We start from the raw sequence: 26148 nt of genomic DNA on the forward strand, positions 1-26148 counted from the left end.
GCAGTAAAGCAAGCGCCAAGGCAGTCAGCGGTATCCCCTTGGAAGGGGTGAGAGCAAACCTCAGGTAGGGTTCTCGAGTCCCACACGCCGTCTCCCACAGGAACGCTATCCCGCCTAATGGTCGTAATCACTGGCTTTTTGCACCTGGCCCGGTGGGGGCGTGGTGTTTAGGGGGCGCAGCGGCAATTGGAGTTGAAGCGCTGAGCCTCCTGGTCAGTGTAGTTCACTGACGCTGCTCCTCCTCCAGCGAGCTCCTCGGTGCTCCTCAATGGCCGCAGCTCCTCAGGGAAGAGATGATCAGATTCCCCCCTCACTGACTGCGCGAAGCAGCACCCACAAAGCGGGTGCGGCGAGCAGTAAAGCAAGCGGCAAGGCAGTCAGCGGTATCCCCTTGGAAGGGGTGAGAGCAAACCTCAGGTAGGGTTCTCGAGTCCCACACGCCGTCTCCCACAGGAACGCTATCCCGCTTAATGTTCTTAATCACCGTCTTTTTGCACCTGGCCGGGCGGAGGGCGTGGTGTCCAGGGGGCGCGGCGGCAATTGGTGTTGAAGCGCTGAGCCTCCTGGTCAGTGTAGTTCACTGACGCTGCTCCTCCTCCAGCGAGCTCCTCGGTGCTCCTCAATGGCCGCAGCTCCTCAGGGAAGAGATGATCAGATTTGCCCCTCACTGACTGCGCGAAGCGGCACCCACGAAGCGGGTGCGGCGAGCAGTAAAGCAAGCGCCAAGGCAGTCAGCGGTATCCCCTTGGAAGGGGTGAGAGCAAACCTCAGGTAGGGTTCTCGAGTCCCACACGCCGTCTCCCACAGGAACACTATCCCGCCTAATGGTCGTAATCACCGTCTTTTTGCACCTGGCCGGGCGGGGGGCGTGGTGTCCAGGGGGCGCGGCGGCAATTGGTGTAGAAGCCCTGAGCCTCCTGGTCAGTGTAGTTCACTGACGCTGCTCCTCCTCCAGCGAGCTCCTTGGTACTCCTCAATGGCCGCAGCCCCTCAGGGAAGAGATGATCAAATTTGCCCCTCACTGACTGCGCGAAGTGGCACCCGCGAAGCGGGTGCGGCGAGCAGTAAAGCAAGCGCCAAGGCAGTCAGCGGTATCCCCTTGGAAGGGGTGAGAGCAAACCTCAGGTAAGGTTCTCGAGTCCCACACGCCATCTCCCACAGGAACGCTATCCCGCGTTACTCATTAATACCCATCTGTATGGAATATCCAAGCTTTATTTAAGGGATGTTAAAAGACTGTCTCACATGTTGTGCTGACTGTTTGGGTGTTGTTGCTTGATGTGGAGTGATGCAAGACAAATGAAAGGAAGGTATGCTCTTACATAAAATGCTCACACGTTACCCACAAAAATTAACACTCAAAAGAGAAAATGACCCAAGTGGATAAAAATAGGGGAAGCGTCAGACTCAGCTAGCTATGGGTAGGGCAGTAACCAGGAACTCCTCAAAACTATGGGTGCATAATGAAACCTTTTCACAACCCTAATTTGGAAATTGCTTGGACACAATCTTCCACAATGGGCTAACTCACAACACCCATAAGAACACATCAGACAGGACACTGCTCAAACATCCATTACAATTCAGAGGCCCATGAGAGGTGGGCTTCATGGAGCTGAGGCAGCATCTCACTCCCCACAAACAATATACCAAGCCACTACAGCACACAGCACACCAAAACAGCACCCACCCAACACCACAAAGTCTAGTTAAAAAGATACTATGGACCCTGACAAACCATTTTACTCTCAAATAACTCAGTCACATACTTTAAGCTGTACAATGCAGACACACATTTCCCAGCTTGAATATATCCACACCAACACTGTTGATTGCCTAACTCAAAGTATCAGAAATCAGATTTCAGTCAGCCTAAAATCGATAGCACTGCGAGGCCACACTAATGGCAAAAGAAGCGCTGTACAAATCCCTATATTATAACATAATATCGTGTTTTATTGGACCCTATAGTGACAAAATAAGAAAACATATTTTGCTCTTCCTTCCCAGACACCAAAATAACAAAAATTATTGTTGCTAAAGTTTCCATTAGCTGCCAGAATGTGTAGACGTCTGAAATTCAAGAAGGTTTGAGTTCGCCCGAGACTTCCTGCAGATCCCTGAACAAATGTTTTTAGCTTCGGTATTCCTCCCCACCCTAAGCAGTTATTCGCACACAGCATATTGCTCTGTTGTCATTTCTCTGGTCAGAATTGACATAAATCTGAACCATAAAGATTTTGGAAATAGGTTTTCTTTTAAATCGGTGCTCTCCAGCAAATACATCAGAAACTGTTATGAATTATTAATTTGTAACATCTGCTGTGGTGTTTCGTTACATTGGTAACCCTCCCCAGAGGAGAAGAGTCAAGAAGAGAGAATTTGCAACACTCTAAATTACTTCGTCAGTGAACTCCCTGGGCACTCTGACAAGGAATATACCATTAACGCACAGACAGGGTAGGACACACGAAGGGTTCCATGAAATGGAAAGTGCTGCATTGGTACTGCTCGTTCACTCGGGTCATCGTGAGCGATTCTTAGATTCGTCTCTGAGGAGGATTACTCCTTGTGAACACACTCTCACTAAACGATTGGTCTTTAAGAAGAATTATATCTCGCAGCCACGGCAACCTTTAAAGTTAGAGAAACTGTATATCATGGCCTCAGACTAGAGACAATGTGGTAAACCAGTTTTGTGGCACGCCACAGAAAGTTTGTTAAGTGGCCTGGTAGCTTGGTATTTCCCACTATTGTTTTCAATGGTGTGGAGCTGTTTAATAACTAGATATTTTAGGGGAGAGGTTGTGGCCTAACAGCCGGAGCTGCCGAGTTTGGAGCTGGAAAACCAGGGATCAAGTCTGGACATTGGCTCAACATCCTGTTATTCTACACAATTCACTTAATCTCCCCGTGCCTACCAAAAATAAATGTGTCCGTCTGTAATGTAACTGGTGCTCATGTAAATCACTTCAATACCTTTGGGTCGAGTTCGCGCCATATAAAACTGCAAAAAAATAATAATAATTATCGCACTCTTCTAAATACCCCCAAACTGAGCGCTTGAATATTTTTGCTTGTGGATTTTGCCAATCTAAACTCTTCATCAATGAATTGCTTATTGGGCTCATGGCGTTGCTCTACTCTGACTACATATGTACTGGGAAGTTTCAAAAGTTCACATTTCCTTACGAGTAAGATTGGAACTTGCAAGAGAGGTGTACTCTTGGTAATTAGCAATGCCTTTAGAACCACACGTAGCCGGGAAATTCAATGGCCTCTATACATGCCTTTATGACTGGCTGCAATTGGTCATTACTGTTTGTGTAGCTTTTCGGACTCATTCTGAGTCCCACGTTAATTCTGGGCTCAAGCTCAAATAATGATTGGACCCAATTCCGTAATCGGAATTCTCGATTATGAGCAAATCACAATTCGCATTGGTTTTGAAATTATGACTGTCATGTTTTTACTGTAGTTGAATTTTTCACTGATACGTTTATGCAGGTCAAACCTGCTTAAATGTACTGGCCGAAGACGGCCTGGTAAATAATGGGATGTATGTATTGTGGTGTAGTAAGAAAATTACACCGTCATTTGTGATTTTCCTCACACCAACCTTTCACCATATTAAATGGAGAAATTTTCACAGTGGGGGGGGGGGTTTGGGGGGAATGTGGGCGGTCAGAAATAGGGAAAACTGGACCTGTATATTATTCGGTATTCCATCCTACAAAACTTGACATCAGGAGGTTAAATCACCGGAGGTAAATACAGTGTAATACGCTGGGTAAATACGCTGACCTTGTGGTAATGATATTTCCCAGGCATCTCCAGATAAGTCCAACCAGGTTGTAAAAAGGTGCCAAGTTTTTCTGGGAATGCTTCTTCAATGTACTCAGTTTGAAAATAGATAGTGGGCGCATCTTACAGAAATAAATGAGAAGTTGGGGGTGTTTGGAAAATGGCCCTCTAGGGTCACCCCCAAACTTTTTGCCTTCGTCCTCCACATTTTCTGACCTAGTTTTTATTGGCCTTAGGACTCTAAGTACCTTACTATTGCTGACCAGTGCTAATGTGCATGTGATCTCTTCTCTAAACTTTGTAATATTGGCTCATACCCAATTGGGATATTTCATTTACATAGTTAGACAAAAATCGAGTATATCGAAAAAAAACAAGCCCTAGGGAATTAGATAGGATACAGCAAGAATTTGTTGTACTCCGTTGTCTAAAAAAAATACTTTTTTTCTAGAGACCCCTCACCCACCAGGGTTGCCCCTAGGTGGCATGCTTCATCATTGGGGTTCTTCTCAATCCTCTACGAATTGAGGTGTGCTGCGACTTGCAAATTACGTAGGAGCACTTTTTATTGTAGACTATGTGTAGTGCAGGGATGTGTAGTGGAAAGGGAAAGAAAATCTAAAAATACCTAACTAGTTGGCCACTCTTTTCTTCCTGCCCCTCGTTGGTATGGTTAAAAATCAGGGGTTGTTTAATGAGAAGAAACCTGACCTTAATGAGTCTGGTTGTCTCAGTAATGTGTTTTTGTCAACATGTTTCGAGCTGTTCCCCTAATAGCTCTTTATCAGGACTCCAGGGGGTCCAGCCCCATGTGTACCACTTGTAGTGAATCCTGTAATAACAGCCCTCACCTGCCAGGCTAGCTTGAAACCACTGGCAAAGTGAGCAAGGGACCCACGTCTCACTTTGCCACTGGATTCAAGCTAGCCTGACTGATTAGGGCTGTTAGCCCGAAACCGGTCCCAGGATGCTTGTTTCTGGTCCAGAGAAGATATGGCTTGGCAGTTCATTGTGGACTGTTCCCATGAGGCACAGGGTCAAGACTGATTTGCCTACAGCTGTGTCTGAACTGGGGTGGCAAAGTGAGCTACAGAACGATTCTGGATTCCACCCAGATCTGAGGCTGGGGGTGAGTGTCTGAAAAGTTTCAGCGCTCTGTCCATCATCTCCTTGTGTTTTCTTTGTTTGCCCTAAGTTGGTAGGGTATGGCCAGGCGGGGGTCCCTTGCACACTTTGCCACTGGATTCAAGCTAGCCTGGCTGATGAGGGCAGTTAGCCTGAGACCGGTCCCAGGATGCTTGTTTCCGGTCCAGGGAAGACATGGCTTGGTAGTTCGGTCTGGACTGTTCCCATGAGGCACAGGGTCAAGACTGATTTGCATATAGCTGTGTCTGAAGTGGGGTGGCGAAGTGAGCTAAAGATTGATGATGGATTCAACCCAGATCTGTGACAGGGGGTGAGTGTCTGAAAAGTTTCAGCGCTCCGTCCATCATCTCCTTGTGTTTGCTTTGTTCACCCTAAGTTGGCAGGGTATGCCCAGACGTGGTTGGGTCCTTTGCTCACTTTGCCACTGGATTCAAGCTAGCCTGGCTTGGCTGATGAGGGCTGTTAGCCCGAAACCAGTAACAGGATGCTTGTTTCCAGTCCAGGGAAGACATGGCTTGGCAGTTAGGTCTGGATTGTTCCCATGAGGCATAGGGTCAAGACTGATTTGCACATAGCTGGGTCTGAACTGGACTGGTGAAATGAGCTAAAGAACGATGATGGATTCAACCTAGATCTGTAACTGGGGGTGAGTGTCTGAAAAGTTTCAGCACTCCGTCCATCATCTCCTTGTGTTTGCTTTGTTCACCCTAAGTGCTGAAACTTTTAGACACTCACCCCCCAGTCGTAGATCTGGGTTGAATCCATCATCGTTCTTTAGCTCACTTCGCCACCCTAGTTCAGTCACAGCTATATGCAAATCAGTCTTGACCCTGTGCCTCATGGGAACAGTCCAGACCGAACTGCCAAGCCATGCGTTTGCTTTGTTTGCCCTAAGTTGGCAGGGTATGCCCAGATGTGGGTCCCTTGCTCACTTTGCCACTGGATTCAAGCTAGCCTGGCTGATGAGGGCTGTTAGCCCGAAACCGGTCCCAGGATGCTTGTTTCCGGTCCAGAGAAGAAATGGCTTGGCATTTCAGTGTGGACTGTTCCCATGAGTAGAGACTGATTTGCATATAGCTGTGTCTGAACTGGGGTGGCGAAGTTAGCTACAGAACGATCATGGATTCAACCCAGATCTGTGACTGGGGGTGAGTGTCTGAAAAGTTTCAGTGCTCCGTCCATCATCTCCTTATGTTTACAGTCATGAGAAACACACAGGCTCCCCTGCTGACACTACAGGGAAAGAGGGAACAGGATGCGGGGAACTGGATGAGGATTGTTGGAGGAAAGGCTTAGTGTGTTCTGAGATGGTGACAATAAAACCAAGCTTCAGACTGATTCAGCTTAAAGTGCTATATAGGAAATACTACATATGTCCCCAGCTCTACAAGATTGGTAGGACTGGTGACACAGATTACCTTAGAGGTTGTGGACTGAAAAATACTTTTATACACTCACTATGGAGCTGCTCCCGTAGTCGACCATTCTGGGAAGCAGTTGGGAACGCTTTGGCGCAATTCAACTGGGTTACCACTGGTGCTGTAACTCAGGTTGGCACTGCTGTTGGTGTTTGACCCAGCAAACCATTCCCAATACCAGAAATTGTTAGTAGACTTGGGTTGCATGGTGGCTAGGCTGGACAGTGCATCAGAGATGGGGGCGAAGGGGCTTCTCCTTACATATCAAAACTTAAAGCTAGGAATGGAATTCTGTAGAATAATGGAAAGGGAAGTCTACAAGGGAAGAGGATGTTTGAGGAAGCTATGGAGCGAATGGGACATGAACGGGGGTTGAGAGAGGGGGACATCACATCTACCTCTTCTACATGACTTGGGAGGGGCAGAATACATCCATCATGGACTTTCAACATAGACTCGGGTCATTGGACGAGATTCATGGAGGGTGAACTGTAGCTAACAACATAGCTCCTGTGCTGGCAGGTAACTTGGGTCCAGGCAGGGGGAGAAGGGGCAGTGGGAGGTTGTCGTCATTGTAGCGTTTTTGTTGTGGTATTTGTTGAAATGAAAATAATAAAACTATATCCCCGAAAAATAATGTTCTGATTTTTAAATTAATCAAATAAATTCCCACCTAAAGACAGAGATAATTTTTTATTGTGCATCAATAGTTAATAAAAGTGATAGAATTTATTAAAATGTATTTAGTTTTAATTTAATAAACAGAATTGTTACATTAATGGCCTCATTAAGATGTTGGTCGGAGTTTTCTCCGACCGACATCACAGCGGATGTGGAACCGACCAACCTCCGGTCGGTGGTCCCGACACTGCACTTAGGATGTGCAATAGCAATCTTCCATGTTACCGAGGTAGCGTGTGGGGGTCCGAAACTGGCTACAGCACAAGCTCCCATTGCAAAAAAAAAAAATCTGCACATCCCTGCCCACGTTGCAGGGGTGTGAAGGGGGGCACCAGGGCCACAACCGTAGGCCACGGAGGAATGGGGTCCTGCTAGGGGCCCCCAAAGTCGGTTTCCAACAGCCTTTCCATGTCGGAGAGGGCGACATGGAAAGGCTGTCAAAAGGCGTCATCATAACCCTGGCAGCGGAAACGCCGTCTTTTAGGGATTATGGGCAGTTTCCAACTGACCGACGGGTTCCTTGAGCCCCTCAGAACTGAGTCGGATTAACCGGCCGGTTTACACTATGACCGTCGACATTGTAATTCAGGGGTCGGAATGTAAACCTGCCATGCCAGTCAGTAAGCCTCCGAAGAGCGGTCGGAGGTTTTGTAAAGATGAATCAATGCATGTGCATTTAACCATTCTTTATTCTTAGTATAAGCGACACACCGGTAGGCAAGGCAGCGCTCCGTCACCGGCTCACAACATGGACACAGCAACTCATATCACAACTGTCAAAACGGCTTAACTGTCACTGTACCGAGCCGTTGACGTAACACATGCAAATGAGGGAAGTCGCGCGGCGGGGACGGGAGCATACAGGGGACAAAGCGCGATAAGAGAGACTATCAACGTCACACATCTCCTTCCCTAAGAAAGAAGAAAAACATGAATTGTAGTAGAACAGGAAGTCCTTGTACTTCATGGACCTGACCACCAGGCGTCCATGTCAACCGTGCGACTGGTTTCTTCCCTGTCGTAATCATTTGTGTTAAGTCCCACTTCGGACCTCTTGTCGTTCTCTGTTCCAGAATCACTGGTGTTGTCCCAGTAGACAGGGTCCATACCTTCCGGAATGGCTTCCACCACGTCCTGACCTTCCTCCATCACGGGTGATTTAATTTCGCAAAAGGAGTCGGCAGAGTCCTCAGATCCCCTGAACCTGTGCTTCTCCATAGACTCTATATGCATCCAGTTCACTTCCAAGTCCACTTCTGGGTGTGGATGTCGTAGGTGTTTTAGTGTCTCTTCACTCACGTTCTCCGACTCCTCACAGTACATCCATTCGTAGTAATCCTTCATGTTGTTGTGCTCGAGCCTTCTCTTACTCGCACATTCTTCTCCGCGCTGGTCAGTGTCACTAGCAAAATAATCCTCTTCCTTAGGATACCTCTTGACACTGGTTGCCATCCTATCGCCAACATCTGTCCTCTTGGTGTACTCAGTACTGGGACCACCAGCGGCGTTGCTGTCCACTGGCTCCATTCCTTCCGTAAAAACTTCCTCTAGGACCTTTTCTTCCTTCAACATGGACGATTGAATTGCAAAGGAAGAGTCCTCTGTACCGCCGTACACGTATTCTCTCCTGGACCTATTATGCATTCCGCTCATCCCTAAATAAACCTTGGGTGGTACACGTTGTAATTGTTCTAGTGTCTCTTTCCCCTCATCTTCTGACTCCTCTAAATACAGCCAGTCATAGTAATCCACTTTGTTGTTGCACTCTAGTTCCTCCAGACACAAGTCCACTTCTTCCCCCTTGGGTTGTGTTGGTATACTTTGTCCCTGTTCAACAACTACACTCTCTTCCACTTTTACTCCTTTACTTTTCCAGATCTCGCATTCTTTGCTTACGTGTTTATCATCCATATTTCCCTTGTAATATTCTTGTTTTTTGTTGTTGTTATCCATAGTTGCTTCACTTGTTCTTTCAGCTCTGCTAGTAGTTTTTCCCCATCCGCCATTGTCCTTTGCTTGGGGTATCATTTCACTCAACAACACAGCATACTTATATTGTGTTCTTTCGTTTTGGGCCAAGTAACTCACTTGTTCAGAATCGTTGGGATTTAGTGTTATTCCTCATTATTCCTAATTTACTCTGCTCTTTCCATCCCAGTACAGAAAGGCCTTTTTCCAAAATGTATACCTTACTCCTGGTACTTTTCTCTTTGAAACTCACTACCATCTCTTTGCATCCCACCAGGTCGATGTTTTCACCTGTGTATGTTTTTAGCGTTAAATTGGCTTCCATTAACTCTTCTCCTAGTTTTCCTGCCAATTTACTTTCCCACACATTCTTGTTTACCATTGTGCAATCAGACCCAGAATCAGTGACCATTTCAATGTCCACTCCACCTATGGTGATGACACACTCAGGTTGTTTTACATACTCTTCTTCATTCTCGTTGGTTTCTCCATCTGTTATGATGAGCACACATAGGTTGTACTCCGACTCATCTGATGATTCTGATTCATCATCCTCGCTCACTTCAACGTAACTCATTTTCCCTTTAACTCTCCTGTAGCACACCTTCTGGGAATGACCTATCAGTCCACATTGGGTACATTTACTGTTTCTTGCTGGACATTCCCAGTTATCTGCCAAGTGTTTTCTGCTCCCACATCTGAAACATTTTAGATCTTTGTACTTCCTAGTTTCACTTTTTGTTTCATTCTCTTCCCCCTTTACGTTTTTCCTTAATAATTGCTTCTTCCTTCTTCCGCTTACTTTAGCTACTATTCCTGTTTCTTCCTTTTTATACTCGTCCTCTTTTATGACTGCTTTAGCACAACGGCCCGTTAATTCTTTTTTCTTTACTATTTCAATTACTTCCTTGAGTGGTTTCTCTCCTTTTGCCCATAATGCGTCCTGTATGTCGGGATTAGCCGCACACATTACGATTTGGTCTCTTATCAAGTCACCATGCATATTTCCGAATTTGCATGTCAGTGCTAAATTTTTTAACGCGGAGACATAGTCTTCTATACTTTCTTCCTTCTCTTGTTTACACCTATAAAACTTATATCTGTTTACTGCTACACACACAGTTGGCTTGTAATAATTGTCCAAGTCTTCCATGGCATTATTGAACACATCTCCTTCATTTTCACCACGTGTTTTTTTTGTAATGTTGTTGTACACCTTCAGGCCGCCTGCCCCTAAACAGTGTAGCAGTATTTTTTTCTTTTCCTCAGCCGGTAAAGCTTCTTCTGGTTTGTCAAAAGTCGTTATGTAATTATAGAAGAATTCTCTCCATTCCTCCCATTTTATTTCCGGTTCCTCTTTACCTTTTAAGAATGATTGTGGGGGTGGTAGATTGTATATGTTGCCTGTTGCCATTTTGATATAGTTAGTATCTTTCCTTTAAATTTGCCTCTTAATTTCTTAATATTACGTTATTTTATTTCTGTCACAGTTCTTCCTTTTTCTTTTATCCTTTTCAATTAGATTTCACAATAAATTTCTTGTTTCTTAGTATTCTCTGTGTTCATTCAACACATTAGTCACTTGTAAATTATCTTTTCCAAAAGATGAACCTACATCCGCTTTGGTTTATTTCTTACTTTCTTTTATCACACACATGCATCTTTTTTTTTTTTAATTTGTAAAGATCTGCGCGGTGGCGTTAAAGTTCCTTATAAATTTCACCTCACGCTATTAACTTCCTCATTCACGTAACTGACTCGGTGACTTCCTCACTCAATATGGCCCGCAGACATCAATTACGTCATCACCTTTACTCAGAATGTGTGCTGGAGATCTGAGGCGAGTTTTACCTCACACGCTTACCCTGTCTCCTCAAATGCGTTTAATACACGGTTGCAGGGACCTAACTGTAATCCCACACCGATCACTCTACCTCCACCAGCATTCCCGGCTCACCTCAACTTCAATTACGCAGATGTCAACTTCTTTTGCTTCGGGTCTTCCTCTGTTTCTTTCAAACACCCCAAAGTTCAATCTTTATCTTAAAGATCCATTGACAGCGCTTTACCCTAACTCATAAATTATTCTTGTGCATCCATACCCTTCACCCGATGCCTCGCGCCGCCTTCCTCTTTAATTTAGTTAATTTTCAAGTCGTGGATTCTTCAGTGTGTCGGATCCCCGTCCTCCGCACCAAATTTGTAAAGATGAATCAAGGCATGTGCATTTAACCGTTCTTTATTCTTAGTATAAGCAACACACCGGTAGGCAAGGCAGCGCTCCGTCACCGGCTCAAAACATGAACACAGCAACTCATATCACAACTGTCAAAACGGCTTAACTGTCACTGGACCGAGCCATTGACGTAACACATGCAAATGAGGAAAGTCGCGCGGCTGGGACGGGAGCATGCAGGAGACAAAGCGCAATAAGAGAGACTATCAACGTAACAGGTTTACTGGCCGACATCATAATTAGGCCCTTCGTTTTTTATTCAAAAGAGGATGTTAAAATATTTTATAACTAGATAATGCATATATGCTATTTTATATTTATGTATATTTTTACCATTACATTATATTTATTTATATTTTGAACTATTATTCATAATTTAATGTAAATCAACATTATTTTCAATGGGGTTTTATTTTAATTCACTATTTCATTATTTTTATGGGATGGTGTTGCAGTACCACTGGTTGGCCAAGTGTTGTGCATGACTTAATACTTTTTTTTTTAGTAGTAACTTACACTTAGATTTCGTGAAAAGCCAAAAGTAGTAAACTTTCTCAAAAGTGTAAATTGCTAAATAGTGTAAGTTACCCATGTCAATTGGGTCTGATTCATGAAGGTAACTTTTGAGTAATTTACACTTTTTAGTAAATGTTACTACTTTGGCTATTCATAAAGTCTCTATACTTTACCAGAGGAAGACTCCCAGTCGGAGGTGGAGATCTCCATATGGTAAAATAAGATTAATTATTTAACTTGAAAAAAATACAAAAAATATTTTTGTTTTAAATATCATTGTAAACTAATTTATTATATATTTATTTTAATTGTACCACTGAGGAAACAACACTACATCCCAATCCCCTTTATTTTTAATGAATTTTTTAACGGTTTACATATTTTAAATGAAATCAATAAAAATTATTTTTCAGGAGTTTAAATTAAATATTAAATAAGTCAAAAAGAAAAATATGTTTTCATTATACAATATTATGTATTTAAAGTGATGTATTGGATTAATTATAAGTAATGAATTATATTGAAAAAATCCTACATTAATTTTTAAATTATAAAAACGGGTTTAAACTGCTTGAAAATTAAATAATAGATATATACTATTTTGTGTTTTTTAGAACCACATTATAATTATTTAATTTTTTCACTATTTTAAAATTATTTATTTCAATTTAACATTATTTCCTAAGGGGTTTTATTTAAAGTCCCTACATCCATTATTTGCTATGGGATGGTGTTGCAGCACAAGTGGTCAACAGTTAGAGCAAAGGGAAACATCTTGGACAACACATTTGAACACCTCGATACATTGAGGTGGCTTGCTTCCTGTAACTTGAATTTATGTATGTAGCAAGTTTGACTGTGTAGCCTTTGAATTTTTTTTAATTTGTAAACTTCAAAATCCTTTATTGATGCCAAGAGTTTCGAAACACAGCAAGATGCCTACATCCCAGGCGGCTGGCAATGCAAATTGACAGTTCATGAGGCATTATAGGCAGGGAGGAGGTACCCAGCAGGCAGCCTACAACCAGAGCGGGCCAGCCTCGTCAGGTGGGCAAGTTTGGCTAACGGCATAAAAAGGCCTCGAACATTTATAATCTAGAACCAGGCAAAGAAGTAACAGTACCACTGCTCGCCAGTTTAACAGGAGAGAGTGCCCACATGTGCTGATTCCTGCCACACAGCTGCACTAATTAAATGGTTTTATCTATACTCTGTTGCCACGTTTAGTTACTACATCCTGACCTGCGAGCATTTGAAATTCTGTCTAGCACTCCAGGGGTAGTACATTTGTTCATTATATGATTAGATTGGCAGATACAAAAATACATTTTCCACCATGTGTTGATTCAGGAGGCTGTTTTCATAAATTGGGGTCCAGTGGTCCTATCATGTCTCATGCTGTTGAATAAAAGTAATTAATTACGCTTTTCATACATATCCTTTTATACACACATGGCGACCATCTATAGTACATGATCTTATCCCAAGCACTACGTGCAGTAGAGCTGTGATTTAGTCAGTTTTTCTGACGCAGAAGCAATTGGCACTGAGTGTACTCACACAGTAACATTGGCAAGTATTTGATCAAATTAGGATTTGTTTAGCATATCACTTTTTAAAAATAGTTTTGTACCTTACATACGTGCCACACTTTATATGTCTTGATTTTTATTTACATACTGCTGTAGGTGGATATTGAGAGTTTTGTGTATAGTATAGAGACTGTCTTTCATGGCCATAGAGCACCACATCATGCCATTTCTGTTTCAAATCTTTTATTGATAATATTTTGGAAAACAAGAACTAATGCAAACAGTAGACCTGGCACAATTCTGGGCTACACAGAGCCCAGATTTAAAAGCTTACAAGCCAGAATCTTATGCGTGAAAAAACTCTTAACCCTCCCACCCTCCATTCACCAATGCACTAGCTTTGGAGTACCCGTTAATGTCGAAATATACTGTTATTGGTTTGGGGATGGTGGTGCAGCAGGCTCGGGTAGGGGAGCAAGAGCAAGTATCTGGGGCAAGTGAGTTCACAGAACTCTTGCGATAGTAGGGTTAGAAAAGGTAGCCCTAACTCTACGAAGGCCACGCATTTTTTAGCGAGCATAAGAGTTATCTTTTCCATTCCTAGGATGTGCCATAGTTGGGTTAGCCAACCTGTATGTGTGGGACTTTGGGGAGTACCCAAATGTGCCAGAATGTTCTGCATGGCTGGTCCCAGGGCTATTCAGATCAATCACACTCTCCTAGATTTCAGGGGATAAGCCAGTGGGTCAGGTACCCCTAGTAGAATGTGTGCAGGGAATCTATGTTGTTGTTGGGTATCTAAGTGCATATCAATTTCATTCAATACCTTGGTCCAGTAGTGTTGTAATTGGGGACATCCCTACAGTAAATGAACCAGTGTGCCTTGCATGCCGCAGTTTCTCCAACATTCTGCACTCACTGAAGGATTTGTCTTATGCACTCTCGCTGGTGTGTAGTTGTGAGTGTGTCGGTTAAGGCTATGTAACTGGCCATATGTCACGCCCTATGGCAGATTCCCTCCCACTCCATGTTGCTTAGGGTTCTCCCTATGTCTTTTTCCCATCTGCCTCGCCCTGCATTGTGTGTGTTCTGCACATTCAGCATCATGCATAATTCAAAAATCAGCTTCTTTTTCGCGGTCTTGGACAGAAGCCATATCTCATAGTAACTGAGATGACGTTGTGCGGCAGCTTTGTTTTATGGCTGTGTTACCCAATGACTGAGCTGTAGATATCGCAGGCACTCTGTCTCTAGGATGCCATAATCTGTTTTAATCTGTTGGAATGAAAGTACTCCTCCAACATCAAAGAAGTGACCTATGGCGCTGCACTCAGAACAGCGCCACAGTATGAACTGAGTCTAGCCCACTCCCTGTTCAAAATCTGGGTTGTCAAATAATAAGGTTAGAGAAGGAAACGTCGTTAGATTGTATTTAACACTAGTCTGGTCCTATCTCACCATTGTTGTCTGCGTAATGGAGGAGATATAAAGGCTTAGCGATTTGTGTGTCTTCTTTAAAAAAGAGATTTTCATTGGTGACGTTCCTGCTAATGCCCTATCCTGGAATAACCGGTGCTTCTTCGATTCGGGGCGGCTCCATTCCACTAAGTATCTTAATTGCGCCACTTGATAGTACAGTTGGAGGTTAGGAATTCCCAGCCACCCCTCACTAGGCGGCAGAAAGCTGAGGTTATTTTTCATCCTAGGCTTACGGCCCTGCCATATGAAGTGCATGATCGCTACTTGTAGTTTATGAATCATTCCTGATGGTGGCTGTAGAGGGAGCGTTTGAAACAAGTATAGAATTTTGGGGAGGACAATCATCTTGATGGCTGTTACCCTGCCCAGCCATGAAATCTGGTGGTATTTCCATCTATGTATGTCAATGCAAATTTGTCTAAATAAATTAGTATAATTGGTGGTGACAGTAGCTTGTGTGGTTGGTGCTATTTGGACTCCCAGATAGGGAATACTGTTGTGGGACCATTAGAATGGGAGCTGTTTCTTAAGTCGTTCCACCTTTTGTGGCAGGAGGGAGAGATTGAAAGCTACAGATTTCCCTATGTTCACTTTGAATCTGGAGCCATGCCAAAGTAATCTAATTCTGCGAGAAAAGGCCCCTAAAGATGTGTCAGGATCATTGAGGGTCACTAAGATGTCATCTGCGTAGAGGATTATGATGTGTTCATCTCTCCCAAACGGGACTTCAAGGATCTGTAGGACAGGACTTGTTCAAGGTAAGGCCAATGTACCCTGTCAAAGGCTTTTTCAGCATCTATGGTCATCATCATGTAGTTGCTTGTCTACAATCTGGAAGACTTATACAATATGTGTAGGAACCTTTTGGTGTTGTGTTGTTGTCGCTTTTCTGTCTCTGTGGAATGAAGCCAGCCTGGTCGGGGTTAACCAAGGCTGGCATGTACCTGCTCAATCTGTGGGCCAGTATTCCTGCCAGTAGCTTTAAATCTAAATTAAGCAACGAGATGGGCCGGTATGAGCTGCATTGTGTTTTGTCCTTCCCAGGTTTGGGGATAACTATTATAGCGACCTCCGACAGAAGCTGGAATCGGGCCCGGTCTATAAACGGTATTCAAAAGTCTAGTCAGTAGAGGTGCCACCTCTGAACAAAAGGTTTTATAAAAAGTCGCTGTAAAGCCACCTAGGCCTGGGGATTTGGCCAGTTTTAGCCGAGAGATTGCAGAAATCACTTCCTCGATTCAAATCTAATCCTCCAGTATTGCGGTTTGGTCCGGGATCAGTCTAGATATTTGCACGTCTTAGAGGTATCTACTGCTCTCTGTGTTATTCAGCATTTGCCCAGAGTAGAGATGTTCGTAGAATTCTTGGAATGTCTCAGCTATCACAAGCCACACATTCTAATAGTGTACACATATGCTCGTGAGCAACTGCTTAATCTAAAAGAACCAACTTGCCAGTGATAGAAACTCTTGAATAGTTCTTGCCTTTTCTGTTACTATAGTATGGCTAAATACGTGCATTTGTTATTTGTAGAGTTCTCCTGATGAAGGGATTCCCAAAATGCATTGGGAAGACGGCATTGGAAACTTCATGTTGAAATTCACGAAAAATATAATCTTATGATCAAATTACATTGCTTGTACAATACATAAGACCCAAGAAATGTGTCAAGAAGAACCGTTTTCTGTTGTTATTATTACTGTGAGTATTTTTTTGATGCATTAGGCAACCAGTGAAATTGGGGAAAACACGGCATGAATTTTTTGGGGAAATTGTTTGATTTAATAATTGCATGGGCATGAGTAGTGCACCTTGGCGCATGTGACCGAGTCAGTACACATCTATTAGTGGATACATTTCCTGACGGGAGCGGGTCAGGTCTCAAGGTAGCACCCGACAGATTACATAGTTGAATCACATATTATTTGATCTACACTGAATACGAAGGTGTGCAGGATATATCTACAGGTTGAAGTACCAGTGGTTGGACATGTTTGGTGCTGGATTTATTGCTACTTTGGCATAATGCATTTGTAAATTTGTCTCTACCCCCTTTTTCAGTGGATGAAGACATGTAAAATACACATTTTATTGTAAACTAGCAGCCCGTTCCGACGTTGTAAGGGTATGAATTGCTGCCGGCCAGTAGTATATTATTTTGTAGGATTTCGTTTTGTTAACATTTCTTATCTGTGACAGGCCTGTGAAACGCTCCGATTCACACTGCACTGCTGATGCACTTAAGAGTGCGCGTTCAGTAGTGTGTGAACTCGAGTTTCCCTACTTTATTTTTCCTTGCAATATTATATAGCGCGAACTCAACAACATGGCATGAGCACAATTTACATTACAGAAGAACACATTCATTTGGGGTAGGCAAGGGGAGACAAAGCGATTTGCCTGGAATCACAGGATGTTGAGCTGATGCCGAGATTCGAACGTAGCTCCCCAGCTCTAAAGTTCGCAATTCTAGAACTTGTGGCGGGAGGTGTGTCTAAAAGTGTATGTCGGTGCTGGCCATCAATGAGAGAGACCTGTGCATTTTTCAAATCGGTGGTGAAAAAATATGAGTATGTTGCTGGAGATGTGGGTCGCCGTGCCACCAATGTACTTACCGGGGGAGGGTAAACAACCATTATTCCGCAACTTTCTTTCCGCATACCATCACTCCGCATACTTTCATTACGAAAGTACCATGACTCCGCAATGCTATTATTACGCATGGCATTACATTTTATATGCTTTTACCACGCATACATTTACAACGAAATTCGTTGTAAATGCATGAACGGTAAAAGCATGTTTTTTAAAAATGTTTGGATAAGGTAAGTATGGGTATAGGGGTATATGTTTTGGGGTACTGAGGTATATGTTTTGGGGTGTTTGGGTATTTTAAGGGTTCAGATATAGTTTTGGGTTATGGGGTACAGGGGTAGTTTTAGGGTTTAGGGATAGGTATGGGTTTTGGGGTACAGGGGTATTTTTAGGGTTCAGGGCTAGGTTTGGGTTTTGGGTTATAGGGGTATTTTTAGGGTTCAGGGGTAGGTTTGGGTGGGGGTACAGGGGTATTTTTAGGGTTCAGGGCTAGGTTTGGGTTTTGGGTACAGGGGTATTTTAGGGTTCAGGGGTAGGTGTGGGTTTTGGGGTACAGGGTTATTTTTATGGTTCAGGGTTAGGTTTGGGATTTGGGGTACAGGGGTATTTTTAGGGTTCAGGAGTAGGTTTGGGTTTTGGGGTACAGGGGTATTTTTAGGGTTCAGGGCTAGGTTTGGGTTTTGGGGTACAGGGGTATTTTTAGGGTTCAGGGGTAGGTTTGGGTTTTGAGGTACAGGGGTATTTATAGGGTTCAGGGCTAGGTTTGGGTTTTGGGGTAAAGGGGTATTTTTAGGGTTTAGGGATAGGTTTGGGGTTTGGGGTACAGGGTATATTTATAGGGTTAAGATGGGTTAGTGTTTAAGGGTGTTGGGGTATTTTAAGGAGTAAGGGTGGGTTATGATTATGGGGTGCAGGGGTATTTAAAGGGAGCAGAGTGGACACCCGGAGCTGGAATGTACAGAACCTGGGAAGAAAAAACAATGAAATATTGGGCACAACGCTCGCTTTTTTTTTCCCGTAATCCCGCACCCCGCACACGCCCACGCCCCCAGCACACGCCCACAGAACACGATATGAGACATGGCATGAAGGGTGGAACGTACCACACGCCCCCAGTTTGTCACGCCCCCAGCACACGCCCACAGCACAACGCAGACACGCCCACAAGGGACTACTTTACTGGCACGGTTCTTTTACCTTTTAAATGTATATGGTGGGCGTCTGCATAGCCTATGTCCTTCTGCTGCAACTGCCCTTTCCAACGCTGTATTGGGTGTTGTGATTGGTGCTGTGGTTCCTGGGATTACTCAAAGGTTTGGGCTCTCTCTTTATTATATTAGTATAGATAGGCAAAGAATAGTAAACTTACTCAAAAGTGTAATTTACTTAAAAGTGGAAGTTAACTTTGTGAACCAGACCTGGGCTCGCTGGTGACAGAGCAGTGCACCGGTCTTTCGTGCTACCTAGTACTGTGTGATGGGAGGCCTTTCACTCTGGGTCCTGACTTTAAGGTGTAGGGAGTACAGTGTCAAGGCACAGTAATTTAGAGAGATACCATTAATGTAATGTTAAAAGACAGCTAAGGAAAAAGGATTGATATTGCTTATGAGTACCACTTTCGCACCCTTTTGTAAATAGAAGAATATGTTTACTGAGAAAGCTGTGAAGAGGCAGCCTTTTCGGTTGCTTGAGCTCCAATATTTTAGTGCTCACAAACCATTGATCAGTTACCAACTTTCAAATTGGGGTGGTAAATGATTCAAAAAGGGGAATGGATCTCTTTCAGAGCCCTTTCTCTTTGGGAATGTAGAAAGGTTCAAGGTGAGTAGGTAGTTGCCCATGGGACTACTGATCACTTTCAAATCCTTTTTTACCAAGAAAACATTTCTTAAATGCAGCTCCATATATTTTCATGAAAATGGGTTGCATTTTTTAAAAGTTTTATTTTAAAACAATCACAGATGTGGTGGTCTGCTGACCCTTGCAGGTCACCATCCCTGTGATGGTGGCCAATAGCAAAGGGTACAATATTGCGACTTGTATCATGAATATCAATTAAACAGAATGTTCAGCGACCCACTGCAATTCTGGATTTTGTAAACCGACTTATTTGAACATAAGTTGTTTCACAAAATAAGAATGTATTCTCAAAAAGTGAGTGTGCAGTTGGTGACCAACCTTTGCTCATGTAATCCCTGTATATCAGCCACAGGTGTCATAATATTTCTACATACATTAGTAATCTGCTAGAAACTGAAACACTGCTTACAATTAACCCTTTCAAACTATTCTGTAGAGGAACCCCTTTCAGAGGATGTCACAGTAAAACATGTTAATAACTTCCCAGGCAGAGGGCAGCATTAGATTGTTGTAATGGCATTCTGTAGATAAATATAACACACTTGCAGCCATTCTGTAACTCCAGACATATAAAACACAGATTTTCTTTTCTTAGCATGCAGTTGCAATAACAGTCCCAAAATATTTATAAGGCAGAAAAAGTGAACTCCCTTTCTCTTGGTGTTGAACAACTGTGGAATTGGCATAATTTCTATGTATGATAATATAACACTTTCTTTCCACCAGAGCTTAGACCAAGGGTTGCCCGAAGGTTTAGATTAAACATACAATGTATTCTATGTCGTTTAAATTCATTTCCAATTCAGAGAGGAAAAACATAAATCCATGTTTTTATGTGAAAGTGTTAAAAGGATCAATTGTGATATGCTTAAAGACACATGGAATTACAAAAGAAGAAAGATATTTCATGCATTTTGTGTTCATGAGAGACTTTCACAAGCCACATTCTTTTCTGAATACACATTGATGGTTTATGTATGGGCTTGTTTTTCCATGAAGTGTAATGCTTTCGTTTTAAAGGTGTTTAAATTGAAGCACATGCAGAAGCAATGAACTTGAACTCATAAGGCTCTGGAGGTGATAAATTGCAGAAGTCAATTAGCTTCTTTTATGACTGGACTAAATATGAATGTAGACTAAATGATTCAAGCAGATCCTTGCTACTCAGGCTGAAATCCAACCAGTTCATGTTCATATTAAATGTTTTTCCCTGCGCTTTTGTCAGTTTCTGTGAATACCAATGCGATGCTCATAGATACAGGTAGTAGTATCACTCATGGGTTGTTGCCCCTGGACACTTACCTGAGTGCAGGTCACATTCCTATGATGAGGTCAAAGCATAACATCCCGAAATGTATGTAAATAATATTCCCTTAGAGGTCCCAATACATTAATACACCAACATACTCTCTCTTTCTATCACAACCTGTAACCCATAAAGTCACATCCTATCATTTTATTAGCCCAATGTATCTTAATATGCACCATTTGTTATTTATCCTGCTAAAATTCCATGAGGGAGAAGCTTCAAAATGTTGAAAAAGCTGTAAGATGTATTATTCTGCGGTCGATGCTATTGCCCCAGTGTGCTTTACATTTTCACCAGAATAGTGAATGGAGCCCCCACAGGAAATTCTGACTCGGACTCTCTGCAGCAACGATTCTAAGCTTTAAAAATGTGGGCCTTGTTGAGCCCCTGAAACAAAATATATATTTCCCAATTTTAGTCCATATAATAGGTCATAAGTATCACTAATGTACATGATTGATGCATAATTCACACACAGTGCTAAAGAACTAGTCTGTATCGCGCATGGAGAAGGGCACCTGAGAAGTACTAGAATAGCATGTAAATTATTTTTTCATGCACAGAAGGACAATTAACCCAACAGGAAACTGCTCTCTGCATCTTGCTGCATGTGCATTTACAATGTAACCTGAACATAGTTGCAATAAAAGACTGAAATGTCACCACAAACAAGGACACAACTCCTTCCACATCAGTGATGTTTATTTTTCGTTTCTCAGAAGCCTCAATGTCAGGATTTGTTTCTGAGAAGCAAAAAAATAAAATAAATACAGGGCAGGCAGCCAAAGATGGCACCCGATTCAGCATTCAGTTTTGCTGAAAGTCTATCTGATCCATCAGTGGATGAACCATTGGCAAAACGATAACCTACCATGTTGGCGGGAATCTCTAAATTTCATCTCGCCTGCATTGGTAGACCAGTAGTTCCACTCAAAATAAGCCCCTCAATCTTTAGTAAATATGACTTCTTACAGCTACTTAATGTCAAACTTATATTGTCTCGTCACACTTTTTAATGATATAAGCCAACTCACCACTTCCAAGCAGTCAGAAATCTTTGTTAGCTTATCTTCGGGCAAGTCCTTCAAAAGGGGCACACTTAAAAAAAGAACGAAAAATATTCTCCTTATAATTGCATTTCTATTTATTATGAATACATGTAATCAAGCATAATTTGTTTACCACGCATATACACTACTTATCAGGCTGCACATCATTGCCAGAATTTCAGAATTTAACACAATGGAAACACATTTACATATTAACTCAGTATGATTAGGAAGTTTGTTTTCTGTAGAACCATCCAGTGAGGACTGAGTCAATTTTAGTCTTTTGGTCATGTTCACTATCCTTGCCTATCTATGTATGATCAGCAATGAGTCCTTTACCTCCCCTCAGTCTACCTTTTCCTGCATGTAATAGAACCAAGAAGATTTTTTTTTGTTGGGACAGGAATGTCTTCTGCATGGTTTACAGGTGTATGATCATGCCCATAGTGACCCAACTGAATGTGAAACTGGTATCCTGACTTTTTGTTAGCCTAGCCCTGTCCACTGTAAAGCTAAGGTCCAGAATCTGTTCTGTCACCTGGAGGAGTTCAGTGGTGGCTGAATACCAATTTTTGGGGATTTATACTCCTGAGTAGTCAATTCTCTGCTCCGGGGGAAGGGTGGTCTATCGGTCCACTCATGTAAAGTTCAGCTGAGATGGAACATCCATACCCTTGCCTTGAATTTCTGTGTGCTTTTTGAGGGCTAGTATGCCCGGTTGATTTGGTATCAAGACTCTATGTGTGGAGAGAATCAGAGTTTTGAGACCTGTTGGATCCAATTTAGAAGGCACCTGCTTTAGTATGAGACACAATGGAAGATGGAGTACAGCTTTTCCAGACAGTGAAAGTACATTGACCCCATTGAATCTAGAGTGTGGAAACCCCAACACTCAGTAAGGGAGGATGGTTACAGGGATGCCCCTAGCAATTCTATGATGACCTTTTATCAGGGGTTGCTGATTAGTCGTTTCCGAGCACTGCCATACTGTGGATCGTAAAGGATAAGGAGTCTGTTAGCAGATCCTGTTGAGAAGGGTAAGGAATATTCCAGGCAGGGCCTGTATCTTATGTCTGTCCTGGATCCCCCCTTCAGGAAGGTCGATGACAGCCAAGTACTGAGACTAAACACATCATTTCGCCCATGGGTATTCTTGCTTGGAGCCAGCATCATAGATACCTGCTGTTAGAGTCATTACCTTGCACAAAGGCTGCGCCTACCCTAATGCCAGAATATGATACTTGAAATGAAATCTCTGAAACTGGTTCTAGGACCTAAGTGAATCCACATCCCATTTGTACAAAATGAGTACAAAGGAAGGATCCATACAATCCCACTTTATTCCAGTTGCAAGCTTCTTCACTGACCAAGAAAGGGAGTGTTCGACAGAAAATGTGAAGAGCTCAACCATCCCTGTGCTACAAACATTACTTAACAGGGGGAATGTGAGGAAACACTTTAACTTACTGAACCAAACAATTCTGGATGGTGCTATCAGAAGCCTTAAATGCCTCTGAAAGATGGGGTTCCATGATATAGGCAAGCAAATAGAGCATAAAGACTGGAAATCAATATTAAGGACTGCATTCTTGAGGTTTCGTGAAATGAGAGGCTCTAATACAAACATTTTATTACATAGTGCATATCTGACTCAAAGATGAACCTCAGTAATCTATCAAGGGTATAATGCCTGCTGTCCCAGGTGTAGGATAAAGGAAGCAGGCCTTTACCATATGGTATGTGCATGCTCACTTCAGGCCAAACACTGGGACACTATAAAGAAAACATTAGAAGGCATCACAATGAGAGAGGTGGGATGTACTTTGTATCTATGCCTACCTAGGTCTTGCTAACAGATCCAAACGCATAAAACACATGCAAGATTTGTAGATTTGGCACTGGTGCAGACAAAAAGGACTGTAGCCAAGAACAGGAAAGCAGAGTGTGCCCCACAAAGCGAAAGCCAGGTGCTGACAGTCGATAGGGAATGTGCCCAGAGAAACATCACAAGCATGTTCACAATTGATACAGGCGCTGACAACCAAGGGCAACAATCACACAGCTGGTTGATTAGTTCACTTACTTTTGACTCTGCCTTATTCTGTATAATGGCAGATCATTATTGAGTTCCATGTCTGGGGATAAATTGACTATGAGCATTTTAGTTGCTGTCTATACGTGTACAGACCCGACACAGAGCGTTCAATAAAAATACCAGCTTAGATATTCGTTAACCCATCCACAAGGAGCCAATTTAAGTATTCGAAGCCAGGGGGGCGTGGCCACGGAAGCGACCAAGATGGCCGCTTTTGACTGAAGCTCCGCCGTCCGGGCGGCCAGTCTTCACCATCCTGCAGTCCCGAGACTGAACTGACCCCGCTCTACGCCTCCATCCTGTAGCCGCGGCGATCCTATGGACTGGGTTGTTGACATAAATCAGTGGTGACTGAGTACCAATTTTTGGGGATTTATACTCCTGAGTAGTCAATTCTCTGCTCCGGGCGAAGGGTGGTTTATCGGACCCACTCATGTAAAGTTCAGCTGAGATGGACCATGCATACCCTTGCCCTGAATTTCTGTGTGCTTTTCGAGGGCTTGTATGCCCGGTTGATTTGTGGCACATGTATAGTAGCAAGACTATATGTGTGGAGAGAATCAGAGTTTTGAGACCTGTTGGATCCATTTTAGAAGGCACCTGCTTTAGCATGAGACACAATGGAAGATGGAGTGCAGCTTTTCCAGACAGTGAAAGTACATTGACCCCATTCCTGAATCTGGAGTGTGGAAACCCCAACACTCAGTAAGGGAGGATGGTTACAGGGATGCCCCTAGCAATTCTATGATGACCTTTTATCAGGGGATTGCTGATTAGTCGTTTCCGAGCACTGCCATACTGTGGATCGTAAAGGATAAGGAGTCTGTTAGCAGATCCTGTTGAGAAGGGTAAGGAATATTCCAGGCAGGGCCTGTATCTTATGTCTGTCCTGGATCCCCCCTTCAGGAAGGTCGATGACAGCCAAGTACTGAGACTAAACACATCATTTCGCCCATGGGTATTCTTGCTTGGAGCCAGCATCATAGATACCTGCTGTTAGAGTCATTACCTTGCACAAAGGCTGCGCCTACCCTAAAGCCAGAATATGATACTTGAAATGAAATCTCTGAAACTGGTTCTAGGACCTAAGTGAATCCACATCCCATTTGTACAAAATGAGTACAAAGGAAGGATCCATACAATCCCACTTTATTCCAGTTGCAAGCTTCTTCACTGACCAAGAAAGGGAGTGTTCGACAGAAAATGTGAAGAGCTCAACCATCCCTGTGCTACAAACATTACTTAACAGGGGGAATGTGAGGAAACACTTTAACTTACTGAACCAAACAATTCTGGATGGTACTATCAGAAGCCTCAAATGCCACTGAAAGATGGGGTTCCATGATATAGGCAAGCAAATAGAGCAGAAAGACTGGAAATCAATGTTAAGGACTGCACTCTTGAGGTTTCGTGAAATGAGAGGCTCTAATACAAACATTTTATTACATAGTGCATATCTGACTCAAAGATGAACCTCAGTAATCTATCAAGGGTACAATGCCTGCTGTCCCAGGTGTAGGATAAAGGAAGCAGGCCTTTACCATACGGTATGTGCATGCTCACTTCAGGCCAAACACTGGGACACTATAAAGAAAACACTAGAAGCCATCACAATGAGAGAGGTGGAATGTACTTCGTATCTATGCCTACCTAGGTCTTGCTAACAGATCCAAACACATAAAACACATGCAAGATTTGTAGATTTGGCACTGGTGCAGACAAAAAGGATTGTAGCCAAGAACAGGAAAGCAGAGTGTGCCCCACAAAGCGAAAGCCAGGTGCTGACAGTCGATAGGGAATGTGCCCAGAGAAACAGCACAAGCATGTTAACAATTGATACAGGCGCTGACAACCAAGGGCAACAATCACACAGCTGGTTGATTAGTTCACTTACTTTTGACTCTGCCTTATTCTGTACAATGGCAGATCATTATTGAGTTCCATGTCTGGGGATAAATTGACTATAAACATTTTAGTTGCTGTCTATACGTGTACAGACCCGACACAGAGCGTTCAATAAAAATACCAGATTAGATATTCGTTAACACATACCCAAGGAGCCAATTCAAGTATTCGAAGCCAGGCCATGCTTCTGGTGTGTGGAGCGCCCAGGAGAAGACTAAAGTCTGGAGTGCAACTAGTACTGATCCAAGACTTAAGAGACCGCTTGATCGCCTTTTTACAAATATATTTTGGGGGGAAAGCAGAGGAGCTGCAATTTGCAAACAATCTGCTCCTTTGTAGTAAAAATGCACTTCAGAACACTTTTTAAGTTTTTTAATTTAGCATTCCAAGACCAGCGTCCGCTATCATGGGATGCTTAATAAAAACAAATGTCCGCTAGACCATGATGCATGTGCATTCATGTGCAATGATGAATAAGTGCACATATATCACTATGCTTTTCTTTCAATTGATGTGGCTTTTTTTTGTTTTTACAGGTGTTCCTCTCCAGATCCA

At 43.0% G+C, this 26148-nt stretch overlaps 1 protein-coding gene and 1 pseudogene across 2 annotated transcripts in view; both read right to left on the reverse strand.

Moving 5' to 3' along the window:
- PRKG2 (protein kinase cGMP-dependent 2) overlaps nucleotides 1-26148 on the reverse strand; it is an 898053-nt gene that overhangs the window by 397446 nt on the left and 474459 nt on the right. For both annotated transcript variants that reach the window (XM_086963161.1, XM_086963160.1), the window contains exon 5: nucleotides 21579-21642. In XM_086963161.1, coding sequence (XP_086819287.1) covers nucleotides 21579-21642 — 64 coding nt within the window. The remainder of the gene's footprint in view (nucleotides 1-21578; nucleotides 21643-26148) is intronic.
- LOC147727696 (uncharacterized) lies at nucleotides 8083-9077 on the reverse strand (annotated as a pseudogene).

Source organism: Lissotriton vulgaris, chromosome 3_1 (assembly GCF_964263255.1).
Source record: "Lissotriton vulgaris chromosome 3_1, aLisVul1.2, whole genome shotgun sequence".
NCBI lineage: Eukaryota > Metazoa > Chordata > Amphibia > Caudata > Salamandridae > Lissotriton > Lissotriton vulgaris.